The sequence below is a fragment of the Anabrus simplex genome, chromosome 6, assembly GCF_040414725.1.
Source record: "Anabrus simplex isolate iqAnaSimp1 chromosome 6, ASM4041472v1, whole genome shotgun sequence".
NCBI classification, from domain to species: domain Eukaryota; kingdom Metazoa; phylum Arthropoda; class Insecta; order Orthoptera; family Tettigoniidae; genus Anabrus; species Anabrus simplex.
In genome coordinates, this window is record NC_090270.1 from 229,847,175 (window position 1) to 229,861,586 (window position 14,412).

At 42.1% G+C, this 14,412-nt stretch overlaps 1 protein-coding gene across 1 annotated transcript in view; it reads left to right on the forward strand.

The window, feature by feature from the left end:
- The window catches only part of LOC136875678 (sodium-independent sulfate anion transporter), a 66,169-nt gene that overhangs the window by 2,552 nt on the left and 49,205 nt on the right, over positions 1–14,412 (forward strand). The window contains exon 2 of the mRNA XM_067149232.2: positions 2,029–2,190. Coding sequence (XP_067005333.2) covers positions 2,029–2,190 — 162 coding nt within the window. The remainder of the gene's footprint in view (positions 1–2,028; positions 2,191–14,412) is intronic.

Genomic DNA, 14,412 nt, shown 5'->3' on the forward strand with positions numbered 1-14,412 from the left:
ACTGGCGATATGATGATGTACGCTTAAAATGGTAGAGGAAGGCCGCCCTGGATGCCGTAGCTCAAGCCGAGATGCCCAGACCATTGCCAAGCTGTGAAGTAGACGGAGACGGGAGCTGATTGTGCAGAGATGGCGTGAAACCAGCAGAAGCAAGCGGATGACACAATCGGATCGAGATAAGTAATAAGATTCCCAGATTTTCATTCTAAAATTATTTGTAGTTAATGACATAAAATAGTAGGAGTGTGAAATTGCCTACAGATAAAGTGTATGTGTCATTATGTGATTCACAATGCTAGATTTTGAGAAGTCAACCACAAACGCGTGCCAATTTGAATGATAGTTATATCCCTAATGTGAATTTAAGTTTTTGTAAGCTTGAACGGAATGTTTATATTGATGGTTGTGTATCAATCTACTCGGAAAGGTTATTAGCGTTGAACTAGGTGAGATTAGCATCGGAATGATTGCATTGCAGAGTAAAACCTACATATTGAAGAGACCAGATCGGCAGACAAGGTAATTATGGCTGTACTGTAAGAAGAAATGGATTGTATATTGGGAATTCGCAGTTAAATAAGAAGAATATGACGTCGATGGACTTGAATGCCGTAACAGAGATGTTATTTTAGAAGGAATGAGTTGAGAATTATGAATTCGAATGAAGTTCTAAGAAGAGATATAAGAGAAATGTGAAATAATGATGGTATGGGAAGATATTATATTTGATTATGTGAGTAATGGCAGGAAGTAGTTGTTACGGATTCATAAGTCAATTATGGATGTTGTATGGTAAATAAGGCGCTAGCTGCAAGGTTAAGTTATGTTTATATGAATATGTAGGTACAGTCCAAATTAATTAATGTAGAATGGTAGTATGTTATGAAAGTTTACGGAAGCTTATATGAGTCTCACATATTTAACGGAGTAGATGTAGGGATAGTAAGAGACATCGCCGTACTGAATGATTGTTTTCCAATGAGAAGGTAGATTGGTATTGAATGACAATATAGTAATGGCACAGCGGTAAATAATATGTGTGTTCTCCAATGATAGTAGCACATGAATATGTGAATATACAGCACGAATTGCATAATTAATACTGATTGATAATTCTATGAATGGCACTTAATGATATTTGATTTTCACTGGCGTAAATGTATAAATATGACTATATTTGCTTGGTATTGCTATGAATATAATAATTTAATGTGGAAGGTCAGTTGATACCACATAAAGGGGAACTTATTAACTATCTCGTATTCCGAAATGCTAACACAAAAATCCAATAAACATAAATATGAAGAATACCCTATCCTCCTATAATAAAGAATCAAACCTCATTTACCCCCTTGAACTTCTTTGTGTAATAATCATGGACTGTAATGAGTTAACAAGTTATTAACGGAAAGTTATGGATGAAAGATGAAAGAAATCCCAACTTCAATTGTGTTATTGAGAAAATACTGTATTTGAAACGAAATATGTAACATAATATGTTTTTCTTTTCTCTACGATTTCCACGTCAAGATAATTTTGTTTAATACCGCATTAGCATGCTAATAGACTAGTATTAGGGCAATTCCTGCATTTTTCTTTCTGAAAGTAGGTAACGATATGTAGTATTAAGATAGGATATATGGTTATAGTAATAATTTATGAGATGATATGAGAGAAATTGAATTATCTGCTATCATTTGGGAGTTAGATTGGCTTACAAGCGATTATGCTCACTCTTCAGCGGAACCTACGGATACTTTAAACCGTAATCATGAACGAAATTGTCATATTCACCCTGAGAACCTAAATTTGACCACCCAACCGACGGGTGTACAATCCAGTTGAAAAGTAGTACCTGTCCACTCCCCACCATGCCAAACTGTCTGACGTGGTGTTTGTCCATCCGTTCCTGAAATCCTGTTTCCCTTAGTACTAAAAATAAAACCGATAAATAATTACTTATATCTGAACAGCACAAATAAGTTCTTCCTTGTGACGATTATACAGTACATGTTCTTATTATTCTAGCCGGTCCAGATGGATTTATCACAGGCTGGGAACTCTCCTCTCTGGGGATCATCAATATGCTGGGATCGTGTTTCTCCTGTGTTCCTCTGGGAGCCGATTTCTCACGTTCCTCAATCAATTCCTTCTATGGCGCTCGCACCAGACTCGCGGGGATCATCTCAGGTAGGCTCCCTTATTACCATTTGTGCGTTAAGCCATTCTTGTGATGGTCCTGGAAAAAAATCATTATTTCTAAATCAAGAAAACTTGAGGGGAGATTTAAAATACTGAAGATTAGCTGAGTTAAGACTCTATCCTAGTGGAGTTGGGTGGAGGTTAGACAAATCGAAATTTTGCATTTGTTATTTTCTAGCTGTAATGACCTAAAAAGGCACTTTCAATCCGGAATTGCGTGTCGTCAGTGTCAGTACAGCTATCTAAAGATATATATATTTGCTAGTGGCTTTACGTCGCACCGACACAGATAAGTCTTAGGCCTATGGCGACAATGGGGTAAGAGAGGCCTAGGAGTTGGAAGGAAGCGTCCGCGGCCTTAATTAAGGTAGAGCCCCAGCATTTGCCTGGTGTGAAAATGGGAAACCACGGAAAACCATCTTCAGGGCTGCCGACAGTGGGATTCGAACCCACTATCTCCCGGATGTAAGCTCACAGCCGCGCGCCCTAACCGCACGGTATTTAAAGATAAAGGGAATGTTTTAAATAATTCTCTCAATTAATTATGGCTAACATTCATTATTATTTTACTTCTCAGTGCTATGTATATTTTCCAATTCCTCATGGCATCTTGCAGTGGTCAAGGTAAGACTTATTTTGCAATACAGACGAAACGCTCTGACAGATTAATGCCATGCAACCTTGATTTAGCCATCACCCACGTGCTCATGGAGTAAACAGGACTTTATAAGTATTATGATTTACTTTTCAAAGAAGAGGAATTATTTTTACGTGGAAATTACGACGATGGCAAAGTCATGAATAAGGAATGCTCTCATAACTTCCGCGCCTAGAACACAAGAACCAAGTCATCTGGCAATAAACACAGTCTGAATGGAAAATAGTTTATTGTTCTGCAATAGAAGACTAGGGCATTTTTGGGCACTTTATAAAATAATAATAATAATAATAATAATAATAATAATAATAATAATAATAATAATAATAAAGTGTTTTCAAATCGGTGGAAGAGATTTGGGAAATGAAATGAAATGAAATGTCGTATGGCTTTTAGTGTCGGGATATCCCCTGGAGGGGTTCGGCTCGCCAAAGTGCAGGTCTTTCTATTTGACTCCCGTAGGCGACCTGCGCGTCGTGATGAGGATGAAATGATGATGAAGACAACACATACACCCAGCCCCCGTGCCGTAGGAATTAACCAATTAAGGTTACAATCCCCGACCCGGCCGGGGTTCGAACCCGGTACCCTCTGAACCGAAGGCCAGTACGCTGACCGTTCAGCCAACGAGTCGGGCAGAGATTTCGGAAGCTCTGATTCATTCTCGTATGATGTTCTCGGTCCCCCAGAATCCGATGACCGAGGTAAATTAGTACTTGTACTAGGGCCTGGGGTGACTGTTTTGTCAATTGATATTTCCATCGTGCTAACAAGTTGAAGATAGTAGGAAGATCGATCGAAGTCGGCCGCAGGGATACAACTAAGGTATTGAGCCTTAAGGTTGCTTCAAGATGTTTCCTGGTTGATATTTTACGGCTTAAGCCAACGACAAGCTACAGGATGGACGGAAGAACGCAAAAAGAAGCACAACGAAGGGATGAAGAGATTTTGGGAAGACAGGAAGAAACGTGCTAAATAAGTTCACATACGGTCCTTAGTAGGGTATAACGAATCAATAATAATAATAATGAAAAATGAAATGGCGTATGGCTTTTAGTGCCGGGAGTGTCCGAGGACATGTTCGGCTCGCCAAGTGCAGGTCTTTTGATTTGACATCCGTAGGTGACCTGCGCGTCGTGATGAGGATGAAATGATGATGAGGACGACACATACACCCAGCCCTCGAGCCGGCGAAATTAACCAATGATGGGTAAAATTCCCGACCCTACCGGGAATCGAACCCGGGACCCCTCTGACCAAAGGCCAGCACGCTAACCATATAGCCATGGAGCCGGACATATAATAATAATAATAATAATAATAATAATAATAATAATAATAATAATAATAATAATAATAATAATAATAATAATAATAATAATAATAATAATTGTTAACGGCAGTAGATGGAAAGAAGCAGCAGAGCTTACGTAACTGGATAAAATGACCACACACAAAATTTAGATTTTGCAAATATTTCCTAAATTATTTTTTCCTTATTTTCTGTTTCTGTTCCCTTTCCGAACAAGCACAACAGCAAAACCAACAATAACAACGGTAATAAATATTTATAAGAGGATATAAGAACAATAATTGTAACAATATAAGCTTTAGAACTTCATAAATAATCGGAGGGAAGGAGCTCTCATTCCGTAAGACTTATAAGTCTTTACTGTACACATCTTTGGTGTAGGAAGTGTGAGCTTATAATGATAAATATTACACTTCAAATGTTTATCGTGCTTCCAACCTTAACTATCAATGGCCGAACAGGCCTAGACTTCACATCAAGGTACCTTTTAGAACACATAAAAGCTTATTAGCTTTTACACCTATTTGACGCGATTACTGTACAGTTTTTTTTAAATACTGTCCTCTAACCAACATTTCGTTGGCTGGCGCGAGGAGAACGTCACTGCTCCTGTTCCGTGCCGAGTGTGTTCACTCTTTCACTTGACTATAATGACGTATATTTGGTAGGTAAGCTGCCCGCATTTCAGAAAACGAGCCCGGCTGCACTGGACTGGCCTCAACGGGCACCAAGCTGAGCAACACTTTTCCAAATCGTCGGTGGCACATAGTATAGAGCTTCCTTGTCAACTGATGAGTAATCTCAACAATCTAACCATACTATCTGGGAGGGAAAAGGAACATTTTGTAGGCTAACTTTGTTGGAGCTTCTGTTCAAACGTGCATTTTCCTTGGAGAGCAGAGAACATCATTTCTATCGTCAGTTCCTGAACTCTATCCTCCGATGTACTAATGCACGTTTGAAAGGGTATTCATTCGTTTGTATTGCCCACTTAGGGTAGTCTGACTGTGTTGACTAAAATATGGCATCACATTTTATAAATTTCAACCATTTTTAAGGGTAGCTGACGCGAGGATGGTATGTAAAATATCCCATGATTTATTATAAAAAAGTAAATCTATATTTTCTAGCGGCATTTCGATGGGTCCCTAGTCTTGGTTGTCTAACAAAATTGAAATCGTCCGAAAAATGTCACTACTAAGTGTGAATGAAGTCTCAAACACATTAAAGTGCCTACCATAGACTCAGCTTTACGACTAGAAAGAAGTATTGACAAAATTGAAATTCAGAGAAGGAAGATAACTTTTGAGAAGTGGGTAATAGGACCGGGCTGAGTGGCTCAGACGGTTGAAGCGCTGGCCTTCTGACCCCAACTTGGCAGGTTCGATCCTGGCTCAGTCCGGTGGTATTTGAAGGTGATTAAATACGTCAGCCTCGCGTCGGTAGATTTACTAGCACGTAAAAGATCGCCTACGGGACTAAATTCCGTTACCTCGGCGTCTCCGAAAACTATAGAAGTACTTAGTGGGTCGTAAAGCTATTTGCTAATGGCTTTACGTCGCACCGACACAGTTAGGTATTATGGCAACGATGGGATAGGAAAGGGTTAGGATTTGGAAGGAAGCGGCCGTGGCCTTAATTAAGGTACAGCCCCAGCATTTGTCTGGTGTGAAAATGGGAAACCACGGAGAGCCATCTTCAGGACTGCCGACAGTGGGATTCGAACCCACTATCTCCCGGGTGCAAGCTAAGAGATGCGCGCTCCTAACCGCACGGCCAACTTGCCCGGTGGGTCTTAAAGCTAATAACACCAAACTCGATAGCTGCAGTCGCTTAAGTGCGGCCAGTATCCAGTATTCGGGAGATAGTAGGTTCGAACCCCACTGTCGGCAGCCCTGAAAATGGTTTTCCGTGGTTTCCCATGTTCACACCAGGCAAATGCTGAGGCTGTACCTTAATTAAGGCCACGGCCGCTTCCTTCCCACTCCCAGCCCTTTCCTGTCCCATCGTCGCCATAAGACCTATCTGTGTCTGTGCGACTTAAAGCCACCAGCAAACAAAAAAAAAACAAAAAAAAACAAAGAAAAAGCTAATAACATTATTGGGTGCATATATTCTCCATGACTGATTCAGGCTAGAATGTCATCAGTATAAAGGTGCTGCAGTAGAAAATCCCAGTATAGAATTGGTCTCGTTTGCTCTCTCGGCCCTAACTTTGCTTCATTCAAGTACAGAAGTTAAGCATGTGTTCAGACGGGTTAAGAACGTTAAAATAAAACCAAGGAACAAGAGCTTGAGGCTTGTACTAAGCCGTTTGGAAAGGTTGTGTTTTTCAAATGAGAGTCCCGTCGAAAATTCTTCGATGTGTTCAAACAAGAGCAGGTTACACAACACAATAAAAATCAACGAAAACTCCCATGTGCCCTTGAAAGAGGCGAAGTCGAGGAGGAAGTGATGATAATGTATATTTTTGTTATATGAGTTCAGTAATATTTTTCTCCTCCCTCAACTCTTGCACTTAAAATACCCGTTTGTGTGTGTGCTTAATCCTACATTGTCTTAAGATTTACATCCATCTCGCGGCGACTAATTACAAGCTACTCCGTATACAGCATTTAGCCATTTCTGGCCTTTATGGCAATCAGTTTCAAACACTATTCGCCACCAATTGCTGGCAGCACTTCCGGTGACAAAAGAAAGTTATCTGGCATCAGGGGTGTAAATCGTATCTACTGCCAAAATTATTATTTTAGTGTTGTCCTTCTAGTTCACCCCTGTAGGACTCCTGCAGTATATTTTCCATCTTCTTTTCGCCCATCGGTTCGTCATATTATAACTCAGGAGGTTTGTATGAGTTGTTACTCCTCCTGTCTTGTGGTAGGCAGAGACAGCGTTCCCGAACACTGGTGAGGTTTATCTTCTGTTGGTCACTTTTTCTCCCTTTTCGTCACCATAAACTAGCTTTCCTGCACATTAAATATCACGAATAATATTTTTATTAACATCATAGACAATGCCATTCTTATCATGAAGAGAACATTGTGAACACCACTCTTAATTTTAATATTCGTTTTCCTCAATATTTTAGCCTATACAGTGATGGAACTATTTTTATATCTAATATATTCATAGAGAACTATTTTTGATTAATATGTAAACCAAGTTCGTTGAAACCGTCCTTTGTTAGTTACACATTAACTAAGGGTATCCGTTATTTTATGCCATTTAGAAGTGCTTCGAATTACATTCAGCTAAAGAGAGAAAAGGATGTATATTTGCTACATTATACCGACTTAAACCAGCAACCATTTATCAAATATTGGTTGCACACAAACATTACGAGATGACGCCAACACCTTAATAATCTACTCTTTCTGGGATTTACCCATGCATCTCGATAACAGCTTGTTTTTAATCACAATACATGCAATAAGCTGATTTAAGTATTTATGTAATGTACCTGTAAACCTTGACTTTCAGCGAAAAGGTGAACAAAACACTTTGTGATAGACAAACGCTTTCTCTGTTAAACTAATCATGAGTTTTATTATCCACAGTATTTTATCTCCGGCGTTTGCAGAAATCTGCGCAGTTCCTTCAGAACAGAACGGCTAGGCTCTTTCTCAGTTGCACACTGAGTATCAGCAGCTCTCCTACAAGCGCTGAATATGGTCCAAACTGATACACTCCTCTCTCTTCCGATAGCGATATGTATGAGGATGAGTTTTATTATCCACAGTATTTTATCTCCGGCGTTTGCAGAAATCTGCGCAGTTCCTTCAGAACAGAACGGCTAGGCTCTTTCTCAGTTGTACACTGAGTATCAGCAGCTCTTCTACAAGCGCTGAATATGGTCCAAACTGATACACTCGTCTCTCTTCTGATAGCGATATGTATGAGGAGTCCATTTATTTATTCCTCATGCTTCCATTCATGCATATGCCAGTCATTCATACAAAATGGAACGTTCTCTCCTTAACTGCCGGGTTCTCTAGCGGTAGACTGAGAGCATACATTCAATTCATTTCATTAATTCACTCATTAAATCAATCGCTCATTCATTAACGAATACTCTCTCTCCCCATTTGGTGACTATCCGTGACTGGGTGAGAGAGGACTTTTTCATTCATTCATGCACGAACACAATTCAGTCTTGAAATCATTCATTCCATTTCATTTAATCATTCATTCAATTCTTTCAAAACGTATGTTGTAATTGTAGGATAACTCTATAAAGACTTGTGACGCAAAAGTAAGCACTTATACAACAAAGGGAGGGTAAGATACAGGTTCGCCCTAGACTGTATAACTCTCTTGACGTCTAGGACAAAATAAATAAATTAATTAAATAAATAAAAACCTAAATAAATAAATAAATATACCAATAAGAAACCCTATAAATAAATGTACACTGACTGACAGAGCAAATGCAACACCAAGAAGGAGTGGTCAGAACTTTATGCCAATTGCAGGGTAGACTGACGTCACTGAGGTATGCTCATGATGTGAAATGCGCCGCTGTGCTGCGCACGTAGCGAACGATAAATGGGACACGGCGTTGGCGAATGGCCCACTTCGTACCGTGATTTCTCAGCCGACAGTCATTGTAGAACGTGTTGTCGTGTGCCACAGGACACGTGTATAGCTAAGAATGCCAGGCCGCCGTCAACGGAGGCATTTCCAGCAGACAGCAGACAGACAACTTTACGAGGGGTATGGTGATCGGGCTGAGAAGGGCAGGTTGGTCGCTTCGTCAAATCGCAGCCGATACCCATAGGGATGTGTCCACGGTGCAGCGCCTGTGGCGAAGATGGTTGGCGCAGGGACATGTGGCCACATGTCACGTGCGAGGGGTCCAGGCGTAGCCCGAGTGACGTCAGCACGCGAGGATCGGCGCATCCGCCGCCAAGCGGTAGCAGCCCCGCACGCCACGTCAACCGCCATTCTTCAGCATGTGCAAGACACCCTGGCTGTTCCAATATCGACCAGAACAATTTCCCGTCGATTGGTTGAAGGAGGCCTGCACTCCCGACGTCCGCTCAGAAGACTACCATTGACTCCACAGCATAGACGTGCACGCCTGGCATGGTGCCGGGCTAGAGCGACTTGGATGAGGGAATGGCGGAACGTCGTGTTCTCCGATGAGTCACGCTTCTGTTCTGTCAGTGATAGTCACCGCAGACGAGTGTGGCGTCGGCGTGGAGAAAGGTCAAATCCGGCCGTAACTGTGGAGCGCCCTACCGCTAGACAACGCGGCATCATGGTTTGGGGCACTATTGCGTATGATTCCACGTCACCTCTAGTGCGTATTCAAGGCACGTTAAATGCCCACCGCTACGTGCAGCATGTGCTGCGGCCGGTGGCACTCCCGTACCTTCAGGGGCTGCCCAATGCTCTGTTTCAGCAGGATAATGCCCGCCCACACACTGCTCGCATCTCCCAACAGGCTCTACGAGGTGTACAGATGCTTCCGTGGCCAGCGTACTCTCCGGATCTCTCACCAATCGAACACGTGTGGGATCTCATTGGACGCCGTTTGCAAACTCTGCCCCAGCCTCGTACGGACGACCAACTGTGGCAAATGGTTGACAGAGAATGGAGAACCATCCCTCAGGACACCATCCGCACTCTTATTGACTCTGTACCTCGACGTGTTTCTGCGTGCATCGCCGCTCGCGGTGGTCCTACATCCTACTGAGTCGATGCCGTGCGCATTGTGTAACCTGCATATCGGTTTGAAATAAACATCAATTATTCGTCCGTGCCGTCTCTGTTTTTTCCCCAACTTTCATCCCTTTCGAACCACTCCTCCTTGGTGTTGCATTTGCTCTGTCAGTCAGTGTACTTAGAAAGGAACCCTACAATTTAGAATTTGGGTTGAAATAGTTAATACGTTTAACTGTAACGTTTAATGCAGTAATAGATAAAAAGTGATAACGACAATAATGCAGGTACCAAAATACATTTTAAGTAACTTTCGGACAGATGACGGGCACTCACAAACGGAATGTTCCCATCTTTAATGGGAGGGGTTTGGGAGGTGATAGAGGTGCTGATTGCTTTCAATAGAAGTGAAGATAGCGTATAATGGACATTGGGCCACTGTCCTATTCTCTATTTGAAATATTCAAAAGCTACTTTTCACAACTTCCTTCTCTATGATTTACCAATCGTTCTAAATGAGCGACTTGATCTTAACTTGGATCTGTATCGTAGGAAGTTGTGAAGTTAGAATTTTCGGCGTTGACACTGACTACCTCAAATATTGTTGTCGTGGAATCTTCTCTACATATTCTCGAAAAATACTGGTAATGAGTCGTGATATATGGAAGCATTACCCACTGCAAGTTGCTTTACGTCGCACCGACACAGATAGGTCTTATGGCGACCATGGGATAGGAAGGGGCTAGGAGTGGGAAGGAAGAGGCCATGGCCTTAATTAAACCGTGGGAAACCACGGAAAACTATTTTCAGGGCTGCCGGCAGTGGGGTTTGAACCCACTATCTCCCGAATACTGGACACTGGCCGCACTTAAGTGACTTCAGCTATCGATCTCGGTCTATCATCATTGAACTGAGTTAAGTCGTAATACTGCGGCCCACGGAGGCACCACAGTTTCGAAATATAACCAAGTTGGTTACAAAGATAATAGCGGAAATCAGGCGTGAACACTTGTGACAGCGACTGTGACTCGCTCTGGTGGCTCAAAGTCCACACTAAAAAATCGAGCATCAACAGTTGGGAAGTAATACAATGTCAAATGTGACTAGTATTTAATTATTTTAAGGAAAAATCGCTGGAAGAGGCAGCATTTGCGCTATATGTGGTTGTAATAATTAGACAGGAAATTGGGTCAAGGTCTTTCTACAGATTTCCGAGAAATAAAATGTTATTTCTTTTTGGCCCTTAAATAGTTTGCTGTTCTCAATAAAGCTTCCCTAAATAAAATAAATAATTCCTATACACTGAGTGGCCAAAAGTCACGGGAAGGAGTGTCCCATTAGGAAATGTGCCGTGTGTAACCCCTGAGCATTGAGATCAGCTCCGGCTTGGCTGAGCAATATGTCACAGACGCCAGTGTCGAGAAGATGGCAACATGTCGCGAATTAACCTACTTGGAACGTGGGATGATCACCGGCGCACGGCGCGTGGGTCATAGCATTGCGGAAATTAAACGCGAATTCAGGTTTCCGAGGTCGACAGTGTCAAGGGTGGATCTTCAATATCGTGGACAGAATGTTACTAATCGCATATATCGCCGCACGGGAAGACCACAGATGTTTAACGAACGGACATCACATCATGGACCATGAGAGTGGCGGTGTGTGCTATGGTCCGATGGATCCCGGTTCCAGATGTATCGAGCTGATGCCCCATGAAGCTATGGATCCTGCGTATCAACAAGGTTGTGTCCAGGCGGGAGGTGGCTCACTTCTGGTCTGGGCGGCGTTCTCATGGTTGCAATTAGGCCCCATTGTCCGATTGCTGGGAGAGCTGACAGGTGCACGTTATGTGGACATTCTATCAGACCATCTGCATCCCTTTCTGGCCCTCGAGTACCCTGATGGAGATGACATGTTTCAGTAGGACAATGCACCATGTCACCGCTTTGTGGTGGCACGCAGGTGGTTGGAGGAGCACTCCAGTGAAGTTAGGACCATGGATTGGCCCTCCAGATCCCACGATCATAATCCATTGGAGCATTTATTGGATGCTGTCGATGCTGGTGTACGCTGCATGAACCCCGCACCAACTAAACAAGACCATTGTGGGTCACAGTGCAAGATGTGTGGGTCCAGATCCCTCCAGAATGATTCCAACACCTTGTAGGGTCAATGATTTGCCGTACTGCTGCCGTTTTGAGGGCTCGTGGAGGAGCAACTCATTATTAACATCACGTTCAGTGTCTTCCCATGAGTTTTGGCCACTCAGTATTCATCTCAATAGAAAAAAGAAATATAGCAAATTACACAATGTAACACTAATGTAACATCACGTTAATGTGCGTGTGGATCTACATGATATAGTACTTACATAATTGTGGTACGTGCATGGTTGTTACAGCTCACAGCTAATCTTTAATTACAAGAAAATATAATGTATGTGTAAGTGAATACAAGGTAAATATGGTCATATATTGTAAATTTTCACAGTAATTTTTCATGTCTAAACATTAATTTACAGAAAATATAACATGTGCAGAAGGCTGAGTTATTTTTGAATGTATATAGTTGTCACTTTTGATGCCTTATCTCAAAATTGCAGACAGTATCGCATGTAAGTGGTCTCTGTCCATCTGTGGACCTAAAATTGATATACTAAGGATGTAAAGGGTAGGGCATATAAGTCTCTGGTGAGACCCCAACTAGAGTATGGTTCTAGTGTATGGGACCCTCACCAGGATTACTTGATTCAAGAACTGGAAAAAATCCAAAGAAAAGCAGCTTGATTTGTTCTTGGTGATTTCCGACAAAATAGTAGCGTTACAAAAATGTTGCAAAGTTTGGGCTGGGAAGACTCGGGAGAAAGGAGACGAGCTGTTCGACTAAGTGGTATGTTCCGAGCTGTCGGTGGAGAGATGGCGTGGGAGGACATCAGTAGACGAATAAGTTTGAGTGATGTCTTTAAAAGTAGAAAAGTTGTGAGCTTGCATCCGGGAGATAGTAGGTTCGAATCCCACTATCGGCAGCCCTGAAGATGGTTTTCCGTGGTTTCCCATTTTCACACCAAGCAAATGCTGGGGCTGTACCTTAATTAAGGCCACGGCCGCTTCCTTCCAACTCTAGGCCTTCCCTATCCCATCGTCGCCATAAGACCTATCTGTGTCGGTGCGACGTAAAGCCCATAGCAAAAAAAAAAAAATCACAATATGAAGATAAAGCTTGAATTCAAGATGACAAACTTGGGCAAATATTCGTTTATAGAAAGGGGAGTTAGGGAGCGGAATAACTTACCAAGGGAGATGTTCAATAAATTTCCAGTTCCTCTGCAATCATTTAAGAAAAGGCTAGGAAAACAACAGATAGGGAATCTGCCACCTGGGCAACTGCCCTAAATGCAGATCAGTAGTGACTTATTGACTAATAAAATGTTATAACCCCAGATCAAATATTTTGTACTTGAAAATGTGTCATAATTCCGTTAGAACTTAAAAGCAATACGTTTTCGTATACACGTTTTATTTCAAGATCTCTAGTTCATCTATTATTTCGTAGGATCCAATAGAAGCAGACCACACCTGTAAGTAGTTATAACGGAGAGCCACTGAATGGCGTTAGTGGCGCTGTCTCGTCGGAAAGCTGTGCATTTTCGAGAGATTTTTCGCTATTTTCTTTGTAAACTATTTGACATAACGCGACCAGTTGTGCCCACGCTCAAATCAGCCTTATAATCAAGTAGTTCTTGCCTACAGATTTACTCAGGAGAAATTGAAAGAGAGTAGTAATTTACTGACTTGATAATCTGGCCGTGCAATTTATTTATTGTTATGACGGGGGAAGCTTTTAAAGGAAGCTAAAAACGTTTAAATTGAAACGGAATGTCTGCTGCGATCATAACGATGCGAGGTATGTAGGTGATCGCTCATGTTGCTGATCCAGGAAGGGTGGTGATGATGTGTAACACCTTTACCTGCACCCCGGACCCTCTACACATATTTGATGGAATCAGATTTTGTAAGAACAGCAGTGAACTTCTGACTAGGACAAGCCCGGCTGATTAGTACCTTCTGCGAGATATTTGCCAGGATTGCGGTCAAATTATTAAAGGCAGCTGTGGCAAGAAGGAATCGATTGAAATGGCACAGTTGGTGAACGTTGCATCCCATCCTTTCTGGGTGATAAATGAAGAGAGAATCCACAAAGACTTCAACGACCGAGCAGGCGCAAAAGTAGTGTCTCCACAAATGGCTGAGATGGTGGACGAAGACTGCAGCAGAGTAAGAATTTTCAATCGACTTGCGACTGCTTGGCGTAGACCTAATGCACTCTTCAACAAGTATAAAGGTTTCATTTGCTGATTGTAATAGCTAATGAGCTCATTCAGGAGCGCTGCTACTCCCAAATCTATGACATAAGGCAGACGGAGTGAACTTAATAACATCCGTAGTATGTTCACATCGTCATGGCCCAGTGTTTGCAAGTTGTCTTTAAAGTACGTGTGTGCGAAGAGTGGCCTAAAACTACATTCGGAGGGGCAGAAGTCTCGCGCTGTACTCTCTAATACTAACCTACGCATCAC